The 24,439-nt window shown below is 38.5% G+C and overlaps 1 protein-coding gene across 2 annotated transcripts in view; it reads right to left on the reverse strand.

Annotated features, from left to right (window-relative positions):
- Positions 1-20,464, reverse strand: part of MCCC1 (methylcrotonyl-CoA carboxylase subunit 1) — a 51,292-nt gene extending 30,828 nt beyond the window's left edge. Inside the window, exons 1-7 of one of the 2 annotated variants that reach the window (XM_006201063.2) lie at positions 20,269-20,464; positions 16,496-16,542; positions 14,400-14,536; positions 11,195-11,290; positions 2,762-2,883; positions 2,198-2,345; positions 1,989-2,110 (exon numbers count right to left, since the gene is read on the reverse strand). In XM_006201063.2, the coding sequence (XP_006201125.1) occupies positions 1,989-2,110; positions 2,198-2,345; positions 2,762-2,883; positions 11,195-11,290; positions 14,400-14,536; positions 16,496-16,542; positions 20,269-20,357 (761 nt within the window). In that variant the 5' untranslated portion in view covers positions 20,358-20,464. Of the gene's footprint in view, positions 1-1,988; positions 2,111-2,197; positions 2,346-2,761; positions 2,884-11,194; positions 11,291-14,399; positions 14,537-15,104; positions 15,187-16,495; positions 16,543-20,268 lie in introns of those variants that run through there. The other variant, XM_072961913.1, reaches the window with a different exon arrangement.
- Between the last annotated feature and the right edge of the window lie 3,975 nt (positions 20,465-24,439).

Genomic DNA, 24,439 nt, shown 5'->3' on the forward strand with positions numbered 1-24,439 from the left:
CAGTAATTTGTCAAAATCCCTATTTGTGTGTTCCTATCAGTTGATGGCTCTGGCAGCTTCTGCTCCAGGTAAACTGATCTTGGCTATGATTTGCTGTATCCACATGATTGCCCAGATTTCAGGGTGGTGAATTTATTAAGTTTATAAACATCTTGATTTCTACTTTTCTGTTATCAGCACCATATTGACAATCTTCTGGCTATTATCTCAACAGGTAATTATTTAGCAGGATATAAAACAGTATGATTATCATGATATGGAAATGTTACTAGAAAATACAGAAAAGAAATATGTAGAAATGTTAATACTGATATTCAAAGAATGAGTTTATGAGTGACTTTGTTTTCTACCTGCTGTATTTTCAAAGTCTGTAACGTATTCATGTTATTTCCACATTTAAAAAAAAATCATAGACACCTACCATGAAGAAAATAATATGCCAAGTAACATACAGGAGAAAAAAAAAAAAAAAGAAATGAGCAGGTCCTCGGTTCCCAGGAGCTTACCAGCTACTGAGAGAATAAATTACAATGTGAAGTAATAGATGACATTTCACAAGAATCTGTATCTTCAAAAATGTCGCATGCGTTGAGTTACAGTCACTGAAATAGCTAGCTGATGTCTCTACGACAATTTTAGCTCAAGAGTATGCTCATTTGGATAGTCAGCCTATTCTTTTTTGAAAGCTACTGAAAGGAGCCTTCAATTGACCTTAGAACTTCCTCCATTTTTGCCTTATTTCCCACTAACGGGTGGCATGTGTTGTGCTGGCCTAATCAGCTGGCCTATTTTGAGAATGAGGGCTTTATTTTTACAATCATACTCTAAATGAACTTAATATACTGTGCCATGCATAGGAACAATTCTATTTGTAGGGCTGAAACAGAAATAATTTGGGAGCCTCCTCTACGATGAGTACAAAATTAGGTACAGGACCTTAGAAGAGGCTCATGCAAGGGAAGGGCCTGAAGTTTCAGTTCATCACCTTCAAGGTAAATTCCTCTCTGGTCATGGTTCCAAAATGAGTTATTCTTTATAAGGTCACCTAACTTACAAGTTTACCACAAAATTGATAAAACAAGATGTGTTCATAATTAGTATCTTATTTCAAGCAATATAATGAAAATAAAATTCCAGAGAGTAAAAAAATTTAGAAATCCACACAGTATCTACTACAGTGGAACCTAGAGAAACAGTTTAAGGTGGTTGCTTAGAGTGTGAATTCTGGAGTCAAACTGCCTGGGCTCAAATCCCAGCTTCCCCACTTCCCAGATGGGAGACCTCAGGCAAGTAAGATGACCACTCTATTCCTCGGTGTCCTCACCTGCAAAACGAGAACAGGGCCTACCTAATGGGATTGTTGCAGGAATTAGATTAGAAATAGGACAGCAAGACTACTACTCAGTATATGTAAAATACTTAGAATCTGGCACACGATTAAATACGAGGATGAGCTGTTAGTTTTATTATTTGTTAACATATCACTTACAATTCAATTTGAACAATTATTTCCATTTTCAGAGCATCTCAAATGACGCTTATAGAGTTCTGCAAGATAAAGCTTAATTTCTTACAAGAATTTTATTTATTTTGAAAGGACTCTAAATTCCATCAAGAAATGAACTGAATGAATTAATGACACATCAATATCACGGAACCATTAAGCATATAAAAAGAATGAGGTAGATCTCTATTTACTGACATGGAAGGTGTTTACGATATAATATTAGCATATAATATTATGTTAAGATTCTGTTCACTGTTCTTTTATATGTATTTTGCATTCTGTGTGTATATGTATAAATGTTTCTACTCATGTAGAAAATGCCTGGAGGAATGCATACTGTACTAGTGGTTACATCAGGGAGTGGGATTGGGAACTTAATGTACTCATGTACTATCAAAATTTTATACTTTATATAATATGCATGCATTTCTTTTATAATTTAATTTAAAAAATTTAAGTCAGGAAAAAAAGCTAAACCTACCTCGGTGTGTCCACAAACTTCTCAATCAGCATAGCATCATCATTGAAAGACTTCTTAGCTTCTCTCCGTGCTGATTCCAACTGCTCTTGAAATTCTTTTTCGGATCTTATGATCCTCATACCCTAAGATGGAAAGCTAGCCATGACTACAACATAAATAAACAAATGAGACTAGCTTGAAATGCAAAACACAAGCACGCATAATCTTACCTTCCCTCCTCCACCACGGACGGCTTTAAGCATGACCGGATAACCGATTCTCCCAGCATGCTCTTTCAGGCACTGGTCTGACTGGTCCTCACCATGGTAACCTTCCACAACAGGCACTCCAGCGGCAGCCATTATGGATTTGGATGTGCTTTAGAATAAAAAAAAAAAAAAGATGCCCTAATTCTACAAATTATTTCATACAAGAGAAACACAAATACTGCCCAGTATATAAAATAGAATGGAATTTTAAAAATAAAACATTCCATAGGTAAAGAAAGGATTACCGTCTGAGAAAACAAAAATTAATACAAATGTTAAAATATCTAATACTTTCCTCAATCCAGTTTTCATGTGGTAGCTCATCCCACCTTGTTTTTAATTCCCAAAAATGAACATATTGATTAGAAACACTAATTACTTGAATATTTTCTGTAACTCACTATAGTGGCAAATAAATAACTTAAAACCTATGACAATGAAAGGGTATAATTAACATGTCTATTATAGGTAAATAACCATTTCAATTGACCTTCCTATGGCTGTATTTAAGATATAAACTCATACCTCTTTATACCCATGTCTCTAATTGCTGATGAAGGAGGACCTATAAAAATAATTCCTTCTTGCTTACATAGTTCGGCAAATTCCATGTTTTCTGAAAGAAAACCATATCCTGGATGGATAGCCTAGAAGGGAGAAATGAAAGGATGAACTTTCTAGCGCTCCACTGGCAAACTGATGCAGGCAATGGCATCTTCCCCTGAGGAGTCATCTCCCCACCCATGCTGGTGATAGGTACACTATGGTCTCTATCAAAGTATGTTTTCAGAGATGTCTGAACTTTCATTCTAAAGTTCTGAAACCTTACTTGAACCAGAAAAATCTATATTTCTTTTTATTGTGGTAACTTATGCATAAAAGTTCCCATTTTAATCACTTTTAAGTGTATATTTCAGTGACATGAAGTACATTCACAATATTGTGCAACTATTAACATCATCCATCTCCAAAACATTTTCATCATCCCAGAAGGAAACTCTATACCTATTAAACATTAATTCCCCATTCCCTGATAACCTCTATTTTACTTTCCATCTCCATGAATCTGCCTATTCTAGGTACCTGATACAAGTGGAATTGAACAGTATTTGTGCATTTATGTCTTGCTTATTTTATTTAGCATTATGTGTCCAAGGTTGATCCATATATCAGAATTTCATTCCTTTTAATGGCTGGCTGAATAACATTACACTGCAGGTATATTTCCATTTTGTTCATCTATTCATCTGCTGATGGGCATGTGGATTGATTCCACCTTTTGGCTATTGTAATAATGTTGCTATGAACATTGGTGCACACGTATCTGGGTTCCTGCTTTAAATTCTTTAAGGTATGTATATATGAAATGCCAAGGAATTTGCAAGTAGAAGTAAAGGGCTTCAGAGCGGCGGCAGGGCAGCGGTGGTGGGGGTGGGGTGGCGCACGTTATTTGCTCTGTCTCCGTGTAAAGCTGGCCTAGAACTGAAACCATGGTACCCAAAAGCTGAAAAGAGAACCCTAGCACAGTAACTCATTTAACTTCAGGTCACTATCTGCCAGTGTCACCTCTCCAGAAAAAGAGCTAAGTAGTAAACAAAAATCATTTGGTATTAAAGTCTATACATACTCTAGTGAGAGAGGACTCCCTCAGATTTTAGGCTAATCACTTGCAACTTGATCAGAATTTTAAGAAATTTATTTACTTGGCTTTCTAGGCTACAGAAGAGGAAAATCAGTAACTGAAGGGCAGCAAGATTTCTACGAGAGACATGCCAACAGCAGAAAGGGAGGAAACAGGGAAACAAAAAGCACAACAGGCTTAGACGGCTGAATGAGGAGTAAGTCCTGAGGGCAATTCTGTTCTTAAGTAATAATTACGTATGTGTAATTATAACCAAGGGAATGGAAAAGAAAAAAGACCATCCAACTGTCTTTCAAAATAGTTGTGTTCAAGAACATTTCAAAATAAGAGGGATAAGCTTCAGATGTCTGGGAGACTCATGTGAATAGAAAAAGCCGCAACTTAGTGACAGCAAACAGCATGATGCTACAAACTAAGTAAGATGCTAGATAATCACATTCTGATTTGAGTTTGGAGTTTTGTTTCTTTTAAACTGAAGCTCAATTTTAGTGATTTTATATGAAATGTCAAATATTATTTATGTGAGGCAAAGTAAAACAGGCCTATATCCCAGTCCTTTCTGATTTTTTAAACACTGTTTTTTAAGGTATGGTTTACGATACATAATGTAATACTCACCCATTTACAGTTTGATGCATTTAGCAAACTGATACAACTGTGCAACTATTACTATAACAATCCAGTTTTAGAACACTTCGACACTTGAAAAGGTTCCTATGTGTCCATGTGCATATTTGCTTAATCCTTGCTCCCAGAACCAGGCAACTACTGACCTGCTTGCTGTCTCTATAATTTTGCCTTTTTTAGAAATCTCATATAAATGGAATCATACAGTCCGTGTCTGGCTTCTTAAAAACTTGAGTCATTTTCTGTGGTTTACCTACACACAAAAAAATGAATTGCTGATACATACCACAACATGGATGAAGATAACAGGTCTGTTTACAGATTGTGTAAATATACCACATTTTGTTTTTTTACTCATTTGGATTTTTTCCCAGTCTTTGGCTATTACGATAATGCTGTTATGAACATTCATGGACAAGTCTGTGTGGACATATTTTTTATTCCTCTCGGGTAAATACCCAGGAGTGCAACTGTTGGATCAAAATACAGTAAGTATATATTTAATTTTCTAAAACTAGCCAGTTTTCTAAAGGGGCTAAACAATTCTGCATTTCCATCAGCTATGTATGATGGTTCTAAGTTCTTCCACATCCCTGCCAACATGTGGTATCATCAGTCTTTTTGATTTTTGCCATTGTAGTGGGTGTGTAGTGGTACTGATTTTAAAAACATCTTTATTGACATAATTCAATCCAATCATTTTTAGTATATTTGCAGAGTTGCACAATCATTACCATAATCTAAGATACTACATAAGATATAATAATGTAAGCTTTCATCACCCCCAAAAGAAAACTCCATGTCTATCAGCAGTTATTCCCCATTCCCTACATATCACCAGCCCTAGGCAACCACTAATCTGTCTGTATAGATTTGCCTATTTTGGCAATTATTCCAGCACCACTTGTTGAAAAGGCCGTCCTTTCTCCAATGAATTGCTTTAGCACCTTTATTCAAAAATTGACCATATATGCGTGAGTTTATTGTGGGACTTTCTATTCTGCTCCATTGACATATATATTTATCCTTCTGATACCATACTGTCCTGGTTACTACAGCCTTATAGTGAATTTTGAATTCCAGGAGTCTAAACCCCACAAATCTGTTAGTCTTTTCAAAATTGTTTTAACTATATACTAGGTCCTTTGGCTATTTTAGGATCAGCTTGTCAATCTACACCCCTCCAAAAAAGTTTATTGGGATTTGACAAAGACTGCATTAAATTGCATTAAATCTATAGATCAATATGGAAAGAACTGACACCTTAATAATATTGAGTCTTCTAATGATATATCTATGAACTTATTTAAGACTTTAATTTTTCTCACCAATGTTTTATAGTTTCCAGTACATAGGACTTGAAGTGCTTTTGCTAACTTTTTTACTAAGTATTAGATTTTCATGGATGTTACTGTGAATGTAACTGTTTCCTTAATTTCATTTTCAAAGTGCTTGTTGCTAGCCTTCCTTTTTGGGGTACTTAATTCGATAGAACTCTGATTAACTAGATTAATACTCTCTTTATAATGAAAAGAAAAGCAGCTATCTATGTACCAAAACAACGTTCAAACACGTCATGGGAATGGCCTCAAGAAGCTTAATTAATTTCTCTTAGGAAGAACACCTTTAATATAGCCAAACCACACTATCCTAGAGCATCTGAATGGACTAAAAAGAAAATCTAACAATCCTACTACTACCAGCAGGGTAATTCCCTAGCCATCAGGCATGTATTTAGCTCCCAATTCACCCTGGTGGTCACAGGATTGTAAGCGGGTTTAGAATGTTCATTCCATAGCACAAATATGCCTTTAACAGCAAAGACAGAAAACTGGTAACTCCTAATCTTCAATCTCTGCCAAAGTAATTCTTTCATGTTTTTAGTTCGTATCTATTCTGCTCTATGCTTGTTCAAGCATATGCACAGATACAAATTTATTGTTGTTGTTACTGGCTCTCTCTTTGAGCAGAAATGTGTCCTATCCCATGACAGAGGGAACAAGTCATACTCCTCAAATTCTTATTACCAGTAATTTTCTACCCACATTCTGTGATACTTATGCCATGTGGGTTTCCTTTTGGTCAATCACACAGATTACCAGCACTTAGTTAAATCACTTGCTATATTCATTACTTATCAGTGATTTTGAAATGCCTCTAATAAAGTTATTCATTCCTTGTGGCACATTAAAAGAAACTGGAGCACTTTTACAAAACACTCATGTTCAGGAGCTAATCTAGATAAGTGAAAGGCTGAGCAAGGCTTGGCACAAGTTTTTTTTTTTTTAACTTTTCACTAAAGAATAATATACATACAAAAAAGTACATATTGTAAGTGTACAGCTTCTATAAACATAGTTTTCATAAACTGAATACCTGTGTGTAGACAACACTCAGCTCAAGAAACAAAGCATCACTAGCATTCCAGAGAGCATAAAGCTCTCCTCCAGGCAACTTCAGGCCCCTTCCCAAGGTACTACACCAGCATCCTTGTTAAAAGGCTCTTCAAGTTGATTCTCATTGTCAGCAGCGCTTACTACCACTACCTCCCTCCCGTCCAGAGAAGCTCTGGGACAACTGACAAGAGAACTAGCCTAATGAACATGCTTACTATTATTACACCTCCTAGAGTCTCTCAACACAGCCACGTTACCAGACAAATCCTCAGCAACTTAGGTCACGTGTGAGTTTTACTCTAGTGTCTATAAAAATGCCTATGGCAAAGGCCACATTAAGAATTCTACATTTTTGGCAAACTTATTTCAAAATCACCACCCACATGTTATTTAATGTTTCTTATTAGAATGATCAATACTTTTCTTCTTCAAAGTCAAAGTGAGGGCAAGGTTTGCTCCCCTAATTGGCAGGTATCCTTTTATTAGAGAGCCTTGTAAATTGTTAGCCACCAAATTTCCTTTTCAATCAGGGTTGTCAGGAAGAACTAAAGTAGCTTTCCTTGGCCTAAGTTTTCTGACTAAATGCCAACTGCTATTCCCCCAAAATAGTCCCCTATTACTTATTTTTTGCTTTTATCCTTTGTCCTAACCACTATCTGTAATGTTTGGAAGCCAACTCAAATCTTGACTATACAGGCAAAATGTGTGAAACCTATTTTATTCTTCTCTCATTGTTTGTGTTATTATAGCATCTATACAACATAATACTAATCCAGACAGGCACAGAGTTGACAAAATTCCCCAGAATTAGCATATCATTTATTTGTTACAGGGTTGTTATTTAAATTGAAAAATGGTCTTAATGAACTGTCACTATAAGGGAGAGAATCTTCACCTCTAAGGAGAAGACTGATTAGAGGAAGCAATGATAAAATAAGGAAGCTAGCTGGCTTAAAAGAAGTTATTTTTAATTAATTGAAATTTCAGATTAAACAGCACCTTCCCTTTTCCCAAAATGCAGGGCAATAAAGTTCTATTGCTCAGCCAGGCTGAGTCAGGAGACTCTTGTTTAATACTTTCTCTTTCAAGGATGAGACAAGTTTTGCTTTCAAAGCACCTGGGGATCTTGATAAAAGTGCAAATTATGCATAAAAATGTAAATAACAGTGGGTCTGGAGTGAGGCCCAAGAGTTTGCTTCTTTCTACCAAGCTCCCAAATGATGCCATGGACCACACTCTGAGCAGTGAGACTAGATGATTTTGGGTATCACGTACCCTGCGCATTAGGTTTTACACCTATAGAATGGAGGTAATAATATTATTTAATGTAAGCTCAAACACAAGATAAATACAAAGTGAAAATTAAAGTGCCTGGATTCCTAAGGAAATATATAAAGCCTATGTATTATTATCATCTCCTTTCCCTCCTAAGGACCTTTTACTCCAGTCAATAATTAAAACGATTTAGGAACAAGCAAAAATTTAAATATCTGTGTGTATAAATTAATTGCTAAATTATTCAGTCTAGAAACTGATTCTAAAGAAGAAAACACTGATACAGAGAAACATAAATACAAAACAACTGCATATATTCATTAATTCAAATTAATTACCCCGTGTACCAGCTTGTTGGGATGGTAGTAAGTACAGAAAATAAGTCTCAGATGTGGGTTCTTTTCTTAAGCACAACGGAATTGAGGAGGAGCTGTGATAGGCATTAAAATCACTAAACAAGATAATAGCTAATTAAGTATTAAAATGACTGGAATAGGAAATCAAAAATTGGTAAAGGAAAGGGGAGACATCTATGTAAGTGGGGGATATCTGAACGAAACTGTAAGAGGTAGGAATTCTGATGCCAGTGAAGGGCAAGCCTACTGTAACTGACTCCTAATTCTTCTGCCTGCTCTCTTTGTCATCAGCCCCACCTTTGACCCCATCCCACTGGCCTACTCCCCACCAGCAGCCACAATGACCTTATTAAAATGTAAATCAGATCACTTCACTCCCGGCTTAAAATTCTCCAGTAGCTACTTAGAATGAAATGCAAAATGCTTTGTGCCAGCTACTAAACATGGATGCAGTGATGTCTAAGACACAGTTCAAACCTTATGAAGGTTCACTCTTGTACATGAGAGAGACAGTAAAATTTTATACAAGTAAATAATACAACTAAGAATGTTATAAGTGGTAGGAAAAAATAAACAGGTAAGAGGATAAAGATTGGTTAGGAGATGCTTTTATTTTCATGTATTTATTTTTTAAAATGGAAGTATAGTTGAAGGAGATGCTTTTAAATAGGGGTCAGTGGAGGCCTCCTTTCCAAGGCCTATAATGCTCTAAATGGTGCTGCCTCTCTCTCTCAGCTTCATCATCTACCACTTTCTTCCAGTGTCATTTGGTTTTCCCAGCTCCAAACCCAACCTTCCACACCACTTTGTGCCCGGGCTCTGCATATTACCCTTCTTGGCAGCTGGCTTCCTGTCAAGTTCTGCCAGCAGGGGTCACTGTAGGGAACAGGGAAGCAGGGGAAGCGTCCTGCTTTCCCATCCTGGGCAGCAGTTCAGTCTGTAGTCTCTTTTAGAACTTCTAGAACCAGCCTCATTATGCCCCTTGCAGCCAGGTAGCGCCCCTTCACAGAGAACCGAGCAACAGCTGCAGAAGATCCTTCAGCCAATCTCTTCCTAGCCCAAGGGGTGGTGTCTGATTTCTGTAGTTTTTTATCATTAGGTAATTTCAACACTTTTTTCCCTTCCAGCCCTCTAACACTTAACACCGGCAGAACTAATTCCTAAATTAAATTTCCTCTGCTGAAATACCTACTGGCATTTCAGTTTCACTGACTGGATTCTGAAGGCCACAGCCCCTCACTGCCTTCACTACATCCACACTGAATATTTTTGTCCTTTGAACACCAAACTTACTTTCATCTCAGAGTCCTGGCCATCCCATTTGCCTGAACCTTCCTCTCCCAGTTCTCCACGCAGCTGGTTCCCTCTCATCAGGCAGGTCTCTGTTTAACTGTCACTTCTTCAGAGAGGCCTCCACTGACCACCCTATTTAAAAGCATCTCCTTCAACTATACTTCAATTTAAAAAAATAAATACATGAAAATAAAAGCATCTCCTAACCAATCTTTATCCTCTTACCTGTTTATTTTTTCCTACCACTTATAACATTCTTAGTTGTATTATTTACTTGTATAAAATTTTACTGTCTGTCTCATGTACAAGAGTGAACCTTCATAAGGTTTGAACTGTGTCTTAGACATCACTGCATCCATGTTTAGTATCTGGCACAAAGCAGATCAGTTAATGCTTGCTAGGCAAATAAATGCATAAATGATAAGAGAAGGGGGAAAAGAGCATTTCAGGCACATGGAACAATATAAACATATAAATGCTTAGAAGAAATCAGCATGGTGTGTAAAGATGGAGAAAAGTTCACTGTAACTATAATAAAGAACCAGCGATGAGAATTGAGTTTTGACAAATTTTGGAAGCTCTTTAAATGCTAGGCTGAAGAGTCTGAACTTCATCCTGCAACCACTGAAGATTTACTTACTGGGGGATAGGATGAGAAAAGGACAAAGTTATACATAAAAAAATAAAAAGAGCAGGGGATAGTAATGAAACAAGTGTTTAAGAAACACTTGTCCAGGAGTATGAAGAATTCATTGGATGGGTAAGGGACTTAGAGAAATCAGCTGAGAACCAGAAATCCAGATTAAGAGATCATTAATTCTGGCTGTATAATTAAAAAAACTTCCAGAGACATTTTAAAAAAAGATTCAACACAAGTTGGTTCCTATTTTGTTCTGAAGAATGAAGGAGACATGTAATAACATCAAAGTTTTGAGCCTATGATATTGGAAAACCAGAGTAGGATCCTAAAGTGAGACTGGGAAGTCAAGAGGAAAAAAGATTTCTTTCTTGATTCTATTTTTCCTGGTAATTTAGAACACCATCTATATCCCCCAGAGGATCTGATGTTCCTAGTATCTGGTTTTAAAGGTAAAAGGGCTGAATTCCCTCTTAATTTATATTTATAATTTAGACCTTCCCTCCACCTGTCTTGCCAAAGCTCTAAAGTGCACAGGATTCTGCAGTAAGGTAAAAGTGGCTGAGGACTGAGAAGGGACATGCCTAGTTTACAATGACAACCCCAGAATCCAATGTAAAAATCTTGGGAATGGCTGAAAATAGAAAATGAGTTCTGTAAATAATAAATAATTTTCTGTAAATCATATAAAACTTATTTCTTTTGCAATGTAAACCTCTACACAACTCTTACCTGCACAGCAGAGACCTTGGCCACTTGAATGATCTTCTCCATAGAAAGGTAGCTTTGCTGTGAGGGAGCGGGACCGATGGAATATGCTTCGTCTGCCTGTTGAAGGAGTGAGTATTTTTTGCTTAAAAGACCACACAGCTAGTATACACGAGGACACTGTACAGAACTGCTACTGGGTCATCTTATTATTATAAATAAAAATGCTGGCTCCTCAAGAACAATGTAGAATTTAGAAAAAGAAGCACCAGCTCATGTTGATGTTATAAAAATTAGTCAGTTTAGAGTCTTTTGCATGAGGATGCCGAAACTTAATTTTTATGTCCAAAACACATACTCAGAGTGAAAGTAAAATAAAGTGCCTTAGGATAGAAAGCAACAGGCATTAGTCACAATATTATCAGCAACGATAATAACCTTATTAAAAATGTATTTAATGCCAAAAATATACAATTTGACAACAGAGACAAAATATGTAACAGACGTATACAGCAAGAAAATTACAAAGTTTACTAAAATTTATGTAATTATTAGAGTATGATAATACTCTTCCCATACATTTGTGAACTATCTTTTACTGTTCCTTAAAACTTTCACAAAATCACAGCACACCTTGAAGCAGACCACATAGAAAACGTCTTTCATCCATTCAAAGCCTTACTGAAAGCCCACTATGTGCCATGCTTTGAGGTGGGAGCCTGTACATCAGTAAAAGGCCAAGAAAGGAAAACAGAGGACAAAATGCAGGTAAGAGCAAGACAATCAGGCCAGAGGCTGGTCAGAAGGCCTGAAGGGAAAGTCAGGGAGCTCATTCAGAATGATCAGGACTCGGCCAGGCAAATGGCTGGAGGGTATGGAGCTGGGAACCAGAGTGGAGAGGGGGGCAAGCCTCCCAGGTGGGAAAAACAACACATATGAAGGTCCTGGGGTGGGAAGAAACCTGGCCCATTTGAGGGACTGAAGGAGGCTCGTGTGGCTGGAGCACAGTGAGCAAGGGGCCAGGGACCAGAGATGTGGCTGGACAGACGGGGGATGCAGATTTCAGAGGGCCCTGTGGGAGGTTAAAGCTTTGGATTTTCTCTCAAGGGGACACATAATGAGACTTGTTTAAGGTCTTGACTTTTTTTTTTCACTTTTAATTTCACAAAACACAAATCTATTCTCATTCTAAAGAATGTGAACAGTACAAAAGCAAAGGAGCCCCTGGCACTGGCCCTCTCCGTCATTCCAAACCCCTTCCAGATATAACCTCTATGATCAATTTGGGACATAACTTTACAGATCCATATTCTTATTTATTTATGTATATTTGCATAAACATGTAATAGTTTTAGTTTTTGTTTTTACACAAATAAGATCAAACTCTAGAGTCATCTTCTGCAACTGTTTTTTTCATTAATAGTATGTCCTGACAGCTCTTTCCGTGCTAGTACACATATGTCTACCTCATTTTTTATAACAATTGCATAATGTTCCACACTATTCTGAGTTCATTTAATCACGTACCTCGTAACGGACATTTAAGTTGTAATGGCAAATGGATGCCGGTAGCATCTTGTACATGCTTCTAGGTATACATATGTGTAAGTGTGTCTCTGGACAGAGATCTAGAGGAATGTTTGCAGGGTTCAGTGAAAGACATGACATTTTAATTGCTCCTGGTTAACCATCCCTTGAAATGTTGTCACCAATATACATTTCCATCAGTATACTAATTTCTAACTACATCAACCAACACCAAATACTTTCCATCTTTCAAATTACTGCTAGTCTGGTGGATGATAAAAAGGTTTAAAGCATTTAAAGCAGAAGATAACATGAAGAAACTGATTTTTAGCCATCAGTCTGGCTGAAGTGTAAAAAATATTGTGGGAGGAGGTCAAGAGTAAAAGCAGGGAGACTGTGTAGGAGGCTACAGCATCAGACCAGGCAAAGATGATAATGGCTTGAGTTAAGGTGCAGGCAGTGGAGGGCAGAAAGAAATGGAAGATGTTTGGGAAGCAGAATTAACAGCATTTGGCAACTGTCTAGATGGGGGAGAGGGTAGAACCAGGAGGAGGAGGGGAGATGTTCAGAGACTTCCAGATCTCTAGCATTATTATTTTTATGAGCGGTGATGTTCTGGGTTAGGGAAGTCTGCAAGAAAAGCAGGTTCAGTACAGATGAAAGGCTCACTTTCAGACATGGTGGTTTGGCATCTGTGACACATCCATCTGGAGATGCTGAGCCCAAGGTTGCACAGCCGTGTACCACATTCAAACAGAAAGTCTGAGCTAGAAATAGACATTTGCAAGTTTTTAGAAAAGCCACAGGAGTGCATGGTATGATTTAGAGTGAGCGTATACGTGAAAAAAAGAAGAAAATGGAAGTTTCTTAAAAGGGGAGAGGAGGACTCCACAGCCCAGGAAGACAACCAGCCCTGGATGGGAAGATGATACATGAAGATGCAAGCGAGCAGATTCTGTGGCAGGGAGCTCAGCTCTGTGTTCAAGATCACCTGCTGAGAGGAGAGGGCAGAGGGAGAATCACAGGTTGGAATGGAGCAAAACAGGTTTGAGATGGTCACTGCACAGAATTTAAGAGAAAAGTGGCTAGAGAGTGGCAGGGGACTGCTGTACAGTGCGGAAAGCCCAGGAAGCTGCCACAAGGAATTTATGTCGGTGCCTGGAGTCTTGCTGCAGCCATAAAGAAGGCCAGTAGCTGAATTCACCCATGGCTGGGTTCTGTCTGGTGGTTAACAGTTAGTAACAATGGGTAACACTTACAAACCTCAGAAGAGTAGGGTCCTTTCAGTTATAATTTTACAGTTAAGTCAAGACTCAGAAACATTAAGTGACCTATCTAAGATCCTTTGGCCAGTAAGTGGTAGTTGCTAAACTGACCTCCATTCTTCTGATACTTCGGGATCTAGATAGACACCACTCACAATGTGACCTGTGGGTCACCCACGTTCTCTAAACTGTTGTAACCAAACCTTGACAAGACAGGACCTTGCCTGTAAGTTAACTACACCACTAAGCACACTATTTAGTTCCACCGGTGTTATGTTTGAAAAGGTTCCCAGGATAATTATTAGCAATTTCAACTTAACTACTTAAATACCGTTAACACTAGCAAATACAAACTGTCAACAAAGAAGTAAAAATACTGACACAATAAATGAATACAATCACTTAAAAAATTTGACTTCCAGTTTTTAACAACTTACCATGTCTACATGCATGGAATTCCTGTCTGCCTCACTATAAACTGCCACAGACTGTACACCCATTTTTTTGGCTGTTCGTATCACCCGGCAGGCAATTTCTCCTCTGTTTGCAATGAGGATCTTGTTAATATTTCGTCCTGTTTAAAATATCATGAAAATGATATACAAGTGTTACTGGGGAACAAGGAATGAGAATGCGAAATATAGTTGGCCCTCTGTATCCATGGGGGATTGGCTCCAGGAACCCCATGGACACCAAAACCCACAGACACTTAAATCCCTTATATAAAAGGGTGTAGTCCCTACCATTTGCATAACCTACCCTACACCCTCCCATTTACTTTAAATCATCTCTAGATTACTTATAGTACCTAATACAGTGTAAATGCTACATAAGTAGTTTTAAGTACAATGTAAATGATGTGTAAATAGTTGCCAGTGCACAGCAAGTTCAAGCTTTGCTTTTGGAAACTTTCCGGGAATTTTTTTTCCCGAATATTTGTGATCCATGGCTGGTTGAATCCACAGATGTGGAACCCACAGATACTGGAGGGCCAACTGTAAATATTCTATGATATTTGATAGACATAGCTATTTGGTAAAATCAGCATAATGAAGCCTCCAATAACCATTTTAGCTAATATTGGTGCATTTCTTTTCAATGTCCAGTATTTGTAGATGTTGCTGTGTAAGGTTAAGTTATACCTTTAACTTATAGTGTCTTTTCCTCTTATTGTAGGTTGTTTCTCAGGGTAAACCAAGCTATCTTCTTTGCATTCCACTCTGACCTCAATTTAAAATCAACATCAGTATGATCAGATAAGGGAGAGCTGTTAATAAGCCTTTAGAAGTCATGAAATCAAGATACTCTTATTAACATAAATTCTTAAATTATTCAGCTTTTTCAATTTAAAATAAAATTAAAAGACGCTTTGTTGTATCAAAGATCAAATTATAATAGTTAAAAAAACCCATCATAATTAATAATAGCTATACTTTAATAAGTACTTTCTATGCCTCAGGTCCTCTGCTAAAGACTCAATCTGAACTTAAATTCTCACAATAATCCTACGAAGTAGATACTATTATTATTATCTCAATTTTTTAAATGAAGAAATTAAGATCAAAAGAGATACCGCTTTCCTGAAATTACAGCTAAAAGAAATGGTAGATCCATGATTTGAACCCACGTTAGCTTCACTCCAGAATGTGAGCTGTCTGTCACTCTGCTCCACTGCCTCTATCCCTCTGCACACAGGGCGTGTGGTTCTCTTGCAATATAAGCCAGTACTGCACCAGTTCACCAGCACCAGTGTTATATGACAAGCTGCATAAAATACATTGCCATCATCACACATCAAATAAATGTCTTTGACAGTTTATAACATTTATTTTTCTCCAAAAATAAATTTTCATATAATTTAAAACAATGTTTTCCAATAGGGATTAATAGAGCCCAGGTTGTCACAGGGGCTGCTGGGATGAAGTATGCATGCATGCATGTGTTGGGGGAAGGGCTATACTCAAATCAACCAGAAATTACACTTTTATGTGTTTATAGCTGGGAACTCCATATAAAATTTTATTTGAAAAAAAAAAAAAGAAAGTTCTGCTACTTGAAAGAACTGTTTCAAAGCACTGATTTAGACCATCATATTTATGCTTTTCCAATTCAATGCACTAAAGAGAGCCAAACAAGTAACAACACAAATATGATGTCCTCAACTATTTCCCTATGTATTTCAGACTCACAGCAAGAGATCTGACATAAAAGGTGAAAACCATGACACAATACTTACTAAGAAAATGCTCATGGTGGGGAAGGTATAGCTCAAGTAGTAGAGCACATGTTTAGCATGCATGAGGTCCTGGGTTCAATCTCCCGTACCTCCTCTAAAAGCAAATAAATATATAAACCTAATCATCCCCCTCCCCAAATTAATTTAAAAAAAAAGAAAGAAAGAAAATGATCATGAAAATCCAAAACTTCAAAAGTATATAAAAATTAATTCTACTAAGCACACATTAAATAATTACACATTTCCCTTCATTACTCACAGTCTGAAGCAAAGCCAAATAGGACAGACTGTCAGTACCTGTGGATGTTGCATACTTCATGGTTCTTTGCTTCCAAGTCCATCCACTATAAAAAGAATCCAAATGGAGTAATAATTAAACAGGACATGTAAGAGCTATCATTGTTTTTTCAAAAGAATCTCAATTTTTAAAAACTTGAAACCAAGTCCAGATACGACCTTAGTTAAACCTTAAACCCACAAAGTGATTCAATAAGATTCTCTGTGTGGGAAGAAACTAACCTAGAAATCAGAAGTTACAGTTCTGGCTGTAACTTGTCCTTGATCACCTCACATGCTTGCTCCTGGGTTGGCAGCTGACCCTGGCAATGGACTCAGAGACAAGTAGAAAGCCCAGGCACTTTAAGATCATCTAGTTCAGCTTTTTCAAACTTTTTTTGACTAGAATCTGAAGTAAAAACTATGTCTGACTTCACAACCTGGTACACACAGAAGTTTCAAGAAAGAAAACTTCCTCTGCATTTTCAGTTTCTGTTCTATTCCATTTTATTAAATAAAATCTTGGTCAAACTATAATCTGAAAAATACTGATCTAATTCACCTCTCTGATAACACAGGTCTGAACAATTAAGCTCAGAGAAGTAAAGGGAAAGAGCCGAGCAAGGGGAGCAGAAAGAATGCTGGGTGTGGGGCTGGAGGGGCCCCACCAACCAGCTGCTGGTGACCCCAGACAAGTCACTTGACATCAGCATTTCTCAATCTTTTTTCCATTATGGCCCTCTAATGTGAAAACATAAATATTAAGGAATAAGATTTTGTAGAAGGGGTTGAGCTTTGGAGAGCCACTAACTCTGCTAACATCTGCTAACAAGGTTTTTCTACTCTCTCAAGAACTAATTTTCGCTTTACAGCTCAGGCTTCAGTGTCCTCACATAGATAGGAGGAGATTGTAAGTGGTGATCTTGAAGATACTCCTCAGTTTTAAAAGTATACAATTTTACTCTGAATTCTTGTATAAATAAGAAATGGAGAAGCAGGAAGCATAACGACTTGTGTGAGGTGTCTTAACCAGGCAGAAGTTCATTAAGGTCTAGAAACAATTTTTAAGTCCCGTTAGAATGCGGGAACAGAGAAAAGGCAGTCAAACAGTAGTGCAGCAACAGAGCAGAGTCCTAGTTCCTCCTCAAGGGGTAAACATAGTAGTATATTCTTGAGTTTCTGCAGGAACTAAGGCCCCTATCCAGGAGGAACAGGGATTGGTGATGTTGATTCTCCTGAGTGTTGACTCTCCTGACTTCAATCAACCAAGACTATTGGGACTCTGTTGACCTTTGTCCCAATTCTATGCTGAATTCTCCTCAGTTCAAGCCCCTTCATGACTATGCAAGCACCCTTAGCTTCAAACTTCCCCAATTTTGCTGTTCTGGGAGACACTGCTTTGGGTTAAGATCCACAGTGTTCTCCTTACTTCTTGCAAATAATAATCCTTCTCCCGATCTCTGGCTTGGTTTGTCTATTGGCTCAACATCCACCAAAAGATGAACCCAGTTTTCAGAAAACAAATTCACCGACAAATCAACAAATTGCAGAAGCAATTTTACCTTAGTCTTTTCTGTCCGTAACTGGAAGATATGACAAAACTATAGTTACAAAGAACTAACCATTTTAAACCCTTTACAAAGCAGGTCATAAAAAGCACAATGTATATTAGGTACTGTAATGTAATTATGTATGTGTCCTATATATATATATACTATATATATAAAACTGTGTAGCTGAATGAACTAGCCTTTCACTGGAGTAGAGATGTAGGAGGCCAGATCACCAGAGTGGATCATACACTCACAGCCCCATGATGCACACTGAACCAGATGTTGACATCCACCAAGGGCTTGTGAAAAGACCCACAGCTTTGATACTTGAGCTCTACAAGATGGTTTTCTCAGAAGGCTACTGTTTACCCACATCTTTCCAATCAACTGATCTCACTTTCTTGATCTTCAAGGGGAGGGGGAATCACAGCATCTTCCTATCACAATCTTTGATAGGTTTACTGATAGATTCAAGGACTGTTCTGGTCAATGTGTCTAGAAAATGACTACTTCTTGGTAAATCCAGCTTAAGCCTCTGATTAAGTGTTAAGAACACTGTTGAACTAAATTTCTCTTCTGCCATTTTCCAGTGACGACCGACAGACAACCACATGTGTGTGCACACGCGCGCGCGCACCCCCCCCAACTTAACTATAATCTTCTATTCTAAAGATGTTCTGATTGGTCTTTTCCATTTTCCACCATTATCTAAACTACAATGTAAAACAATGGCTTAAAAAACAATATGAAGCAGTTGCTTCCATGAGATAATTCCACCCTGATTCAAAAATTTCTATACCAGTTTATCCTCATTTTAAAAATTCCACCACTACACAGATTTCTTTTCTGAGTGACTAGAGAATCATGACATAAAAAGACATGTAAACACTCTATATACCAATAAGATTTTTAATTCTACATGCCATTAACAATTTTCCAGGGTGACAATACTTGAGAATAGTTCTATACATAACAGCTAAGATTTGAGAGGGGGAGGGAAGTGAGAGAAAATGGGTCTGTTTAATAATCTGAAGAGACCTGGAAACTTAAGAAATATCAGGAAAAAGAGAAGAGCACTAACACCACTTTCACCAACTGTCTTATTTTTGTTCTGGGACTAGTCCCACAATTAAGTCCCTGGAAATTTACATACATCTACAATAACTTATGGAAAATAAAAGCAAACAAAAAGCTTGATCTAAATGGTTGAGTTTACAAAGGCTGTATCTATGGACTGATTCATATGCACCAAATTCCGTTTAAGCCTCTTTACATGTATTAATTCATTTAATTCGCACAATCCAAGGTACTAGTGTTATCTCTTCAAAGGATTGTATCATCACCTCCCCCTAGGTAAAGAAACTAAAGAACAGAGATATTAAGTAACTTGCTCAACTTGCCCAATGTTGCTCTAACACATCTAGTGAGTACAAAGACGAGACCCCTGCCTTCTGACTGCAGAGTCTGTGCGCTTCAGCACTAAGCTACAGAATTTTTCTGGAATGATGGAGGAGGGGGAGACAAAGAAAGCTAAAGAAACCTGCTACCTGAGGGTGTCTTCACTACCAAAGTTACTGTCATCAAAGCTTAAATTTTGAAACTGGAGTCAGGTTAGCTAGAGTGCGTCATCTGATAGCTTTGTTCAAACTTGTGTACAACAAAGCTTATGACAAAACAACCTCTCAGCCCTATGGAAGACAAACTTGTTTTGTTAACTTGATTCATTTCAGCAAAGAGAAAGTACTCCAAGAGTCTTCCACCGAACCTAAAAGGGCCTGAGGGCATCCTGGCGCCATTTCTTACAACTAGTGTAAACAAGGGCAAACCGACGACCCCTTCGAACTTCATTCACCAGAACCGGGATTACAGCAACACTCCCCACAGAGGGAATGCGGTGAAAGCACAATGCTAATGGTTAGCAGCTGCACAAGCGTTATCCTTGCTCCTGTGGCGAGGGGAGCACGGAGACGACAGGCCCAGCTTCACCCCTCACCCACTCCTCACAAACGGGCAGAGGGCTTAAGGGTGGACGTGTGGCAGGGAGAAGAAAGGGAAGGGCTGAGTGCGCCTTCCTCCCGACGCCGAGTATGAAAGCAGGGCCCCCGGCAATGGGTCGGAGTTTTCCTACCGTCCTCCCCTCCGCTCCTCGACCCTCCACTCCGCCTCGCCTCCCAAAGAGTGCACGAGTCCATTCACCCCCGGCCCCCGACACTTATCCACCGCCCCTCCACCCGCCGTTACCTGGGCAGCAGCAGCAAACTTGGGACTCGCTGCCACCGGCTCCTCTCCGCCGCCAAGAGCAGCACCGACACCACAGAGGCAGCTGCCATGTCCCTGCAGCCCGGCCGCCCTCGGACTCGTAGTTACAGCACCTGCGACTCACTCACTACACCTTGCCTCCGCTCCGCAAGCCTATTGTCCTCCGCGGGCCACCGTCCAGGTCAAAGCTGAGCAATAGGCGGACCGCAGCGTGGCAGGGGCGTCGCCACCAAAACCAATCAAAGAACAGAGCAGGGCTTCGATGGCTGCGATTGGCCAATCGGGTGGTGTAGTCTCAGCTTCCTCCGCCCCTTGCGCCAACTCGAGGAGGGGTCGGCTACGCCCTCAGCCTCCTTGAGACCCGGATCACTGTTTTTCCCCTTGGCGCCGGCGTTCCTACGTTCTGGAATTCTCCTCCTGACCATTATCATTAAAGCTACCAGGAAGCCGGGGAGGCGGAGTCATGGGGAAAAGTCATTTAGGGTGGAGAGCAAGATTAATAGTGGTTTCAAGAATGGATAAAATAAAATAAATAACTAAAGTATAATTTAAAACCACCCGAGATTTTTAAAAAATGTTTTCATTGTCTGTGGGGGCGGGGAGAGGGGGAGGAAGTCAAAACTGAATTGCAGAATATCTAGGAAATAAAAGTACTGAAAACACTACGTATAAATGCTGACTTCATATAACTAAAGCAGGGTTTACAGGAAGATTCGTATTGAAAGTAAATTAAGCCTCCAATTCAAGGATTAGAAAAAAAACACAAGGAAATTAAATTTTTTAATTAAGAAATTATTAAAGATGAAAATTAATGAATTAAGAGAACTAGTATCAAAGCACCAATAAATCCAGAGGTTCAGAAGGTAAGGCCAAAAAAAAATAGTTAATCAGAAGTAAAGGGGAGAAATGCACACTTGCTATAATTAAAAAAAAAATAAGTGGAGAAAAGTTACAGGTATAGAAAAAAATATAAATTTGTAAGACTATTTTTCTCACTGTAAGTGAATAAACTTTGATGACCTTGATGAAATGGATGATGTTCAAGACAAGAAAATACAATTTACCCAACTAGATCTTGAGATAGAAAATCTACTCAGTTACCATAAAAGAACTAGAGAATGTTATTGTCAAAGACTTATCTCTCTCACTACCTTCAATTCTACCTTCACCTCCACCTCCAAACCACGTGCCCCACCTTGTCTCACAAGGAAATTCCACCAAAAGCAGTTGATTCCAATGTATTAATTCTGTTGCAGAGCACAGAAAAAAACTGGAAGTCTTCCAAAATATTTCCATTAAATGATCATAACATGACTACCAAAATCTAGCAAAGGTAGCGTATATATACACACACACACACTATAGTTCAATTTCTTCATTTACAAGTATTAATGGAAAATCCCAAATATATTATTCAAAAAGTATCTAGTAACATGGAAAGAGTAATACACCATGACTAAGTTTTATTCAAGAAATGTAAGAAGGTTCAATATTAATATAAGTAATTAATCTTATTAGTAGTTTAAAAGAAAAAAATTATATCATGTTCATACATGCTTTTAGGTCTTTGATAAAATTCAACATTCATTCTATATTTTAATACTCAATATTCAAGAAGTGTTATTGGGGAAAACGGCAAGCACTCTGGGGAAAAAATAAGTTGACCCCCTACTTACTCCTCATACTTACCAAAATAAGTCCTGAATGGATAAAAGATTAAATATAGAAAACGAAAGCATAAAAGTGCTAGAAAGCATCAAGGGATATCTTAAAGGAGGAAAGGATTTTCTAAGTATAACACAATACTCAGAAACTGAAACAGAAAAAGAACTGATAAATTCAACTATATAATTTTTAAAAATCTGCACAGCAAAAACATACACATAGAAAAGAACAGAGTAAACTGGGCTTGATCCTGGGCATGTCATTTCCATACCAGTTCTATTTTGCAACTGATTACTGCTAGACCCATCCAACCATATTACTTAGTGGATTTGACAGAATCTAGCTCAAAAGTGGTCAACTCTGTGAAGTAAATGAAGTGGTCAATTCTAAGCGAAGTAAGCCAGAAAGAGAAAATTATTGTATGATATCACTTATATATGGAATCTTAAAAAATTAGGCAAATGAACTTATTTACAAACAGAAACTGACTCCCAGACATGGAAAACAAAATTGTGGTTGCCAGTGGGGAGACAGAGGATAGAGGGTTGAATTCAGAGTTTGGGATTTGCACATATACATGTACATATAAAATAGATGAACAGCAAGGTCCCACTATATAGCACAGGGAACTATATTCAATACCCTGTGATAGCCTATAATAAAACAGAATATGAAAAGGAATATATACGGATAACTGACTCACTATGCTGTATGCCAGGGAAAAAAAAGTGGTCAGTTCTGGATGTATGGTCACTTAGCGTCCCAAGTTCAAGGTTCCAGGACCCAGTAATACACCAAAAGCTGTTTCTCAAAGGGCATATATTTCTCTGCTGCAAATGGCATGGCCTTAGCCTTTTTCCAGAATGCCTGGGGCCTGTGTTATGATTCTACCACTAGAGTTTGCCAAGAATTCCGTATCGTACCTTTTCCCACTACTGAGACCTCCAACACTATAAGGTCCATCTGATTGTACCACTCAAGCAGCAGGGCTGATTGCATTGTGGCCTAGAGTTGCACTGCCCTTTCCTGCTCCGGTCCCACTCAAAACCGGTAGATTTTTATGTCACCTGGTAAATAAGCCAGAGGAATTTTCCCAGCTGTAGAATGTTGCCTCCAGAACCTAAAGAGGCCTACCTGGCTCTGTGCTTCCTTCTTTGTGGAAAAGATGCAAGATGCAAAACATCTGTGTTTTATTTTGGAAGGGATATTCTGGCATGCCCTTGATCCACTGAGTACTTGACTGAAGTAGTCAATCCCTGGATCTTCCTAGGGTTTGTCTCCTACCTCCTGGAACACGTGTCTAACCAAGGCCTGCGGCATAATAACTGCTTCGTGCTTGTCCTGTCTAATTAACATGATGTTGTCAAGGTAGCGGTTCAGTGTGAGATCCCATGGGATGTCTGTGTGGTCTAGATCTCTTTGGATTATGACAGAGGACAGGAGAGTTAACAAATTCCTGAGGCAAAGCTATAAATAAATGTCATAGAACCATGGGCCAACAACCAGGCTTCATGGAGAGGCAAGTCAGCTGAGCAGTTCCTGGTCCAGGAGTTGAGAGGCTCTCTCCCAGGTAAGGGCTACACCTAGGGCAGAGTTGGAAGCAGGCTAGAATGGGCCCTACTCCCATTACCCTTTCACAGTTTCCTATTAAACTATTTTCCTTAGTGTATGTACTGGAATTTACATACCTGAGTTTCCTCCAAAAAGCAAACCAGTAATTCCACTTTGACAGTGGATGTGGGATAGACAGCATCAGGATGGCCTCCTTTGACTTCCACCTCTCCTGGTCTTCATTCTTACTTTGTACCAGGGATGGTCGGTGTGACCACTGGAATACAGCAGGAATGATGATATTGTCACTTCTATGATTAGGTGGTCAGTCTCCTTCAGATCATTTGCCCTGGCGAAAGCCAGCTGCCATGTTGTAAGCATCCCTATGAATATGCCATCTGGTGTGAACTTGGAAGCAGAATCTTCAGCCCCAGTTGACCCTTCAGATGACTGCAGCTCTGGCCAACAGCTGAAGTGCCACTTGGTAACAGACCTTGAGCCAGAACCATCCAGCTAAGCTGTTCCCAGATTTCTGACCCTCAGAAACTGTGTGAGAATAATAAACATTTGTTGTTTTAAGCTGCTAAGTCTTGAGGTAATTTGTCCCATAGCAATAGATAACTAATACATAACTTCTTACTTAGCTCAGCCCCTACCAGAATGCTTGGCATTTGGGAAAGTCCTTAATTGACGCTGGTTGAGTGAATGAATGAATGAATGGATACATTGTGGCAGCACTTAAATAAACCAGTAATCCAGTCAGGTAGCCTGGACTAAGAGTTGAGAATTTTAATTTGTAACTTTAATGTGGTTTATCTTCTCAGAAATTCAGTTTCTCTCAAATAGGTCTTCCTGCCTATTAACAATGTGGCAATGGAGACTAGAACAAAATAAATTGTTTATAGGAAGATAACTTGATTTGATTCAAGCAACAACC

The sequence above is a fragment of the Vicugna pacos genome, chromosome 1 (genome assembly GCF_048564905.1).
Source record: "Vicugna pacos chromosome 1, VicPac4, whole genome shotgun sequence".
Taxonomy (NCBI): domain Eukaryota; kingdom Metazoa; phylum Chordata; class Mammalia; order Artiodactyla; family Camelidae; genus Vicugna; species Vicugna pacos.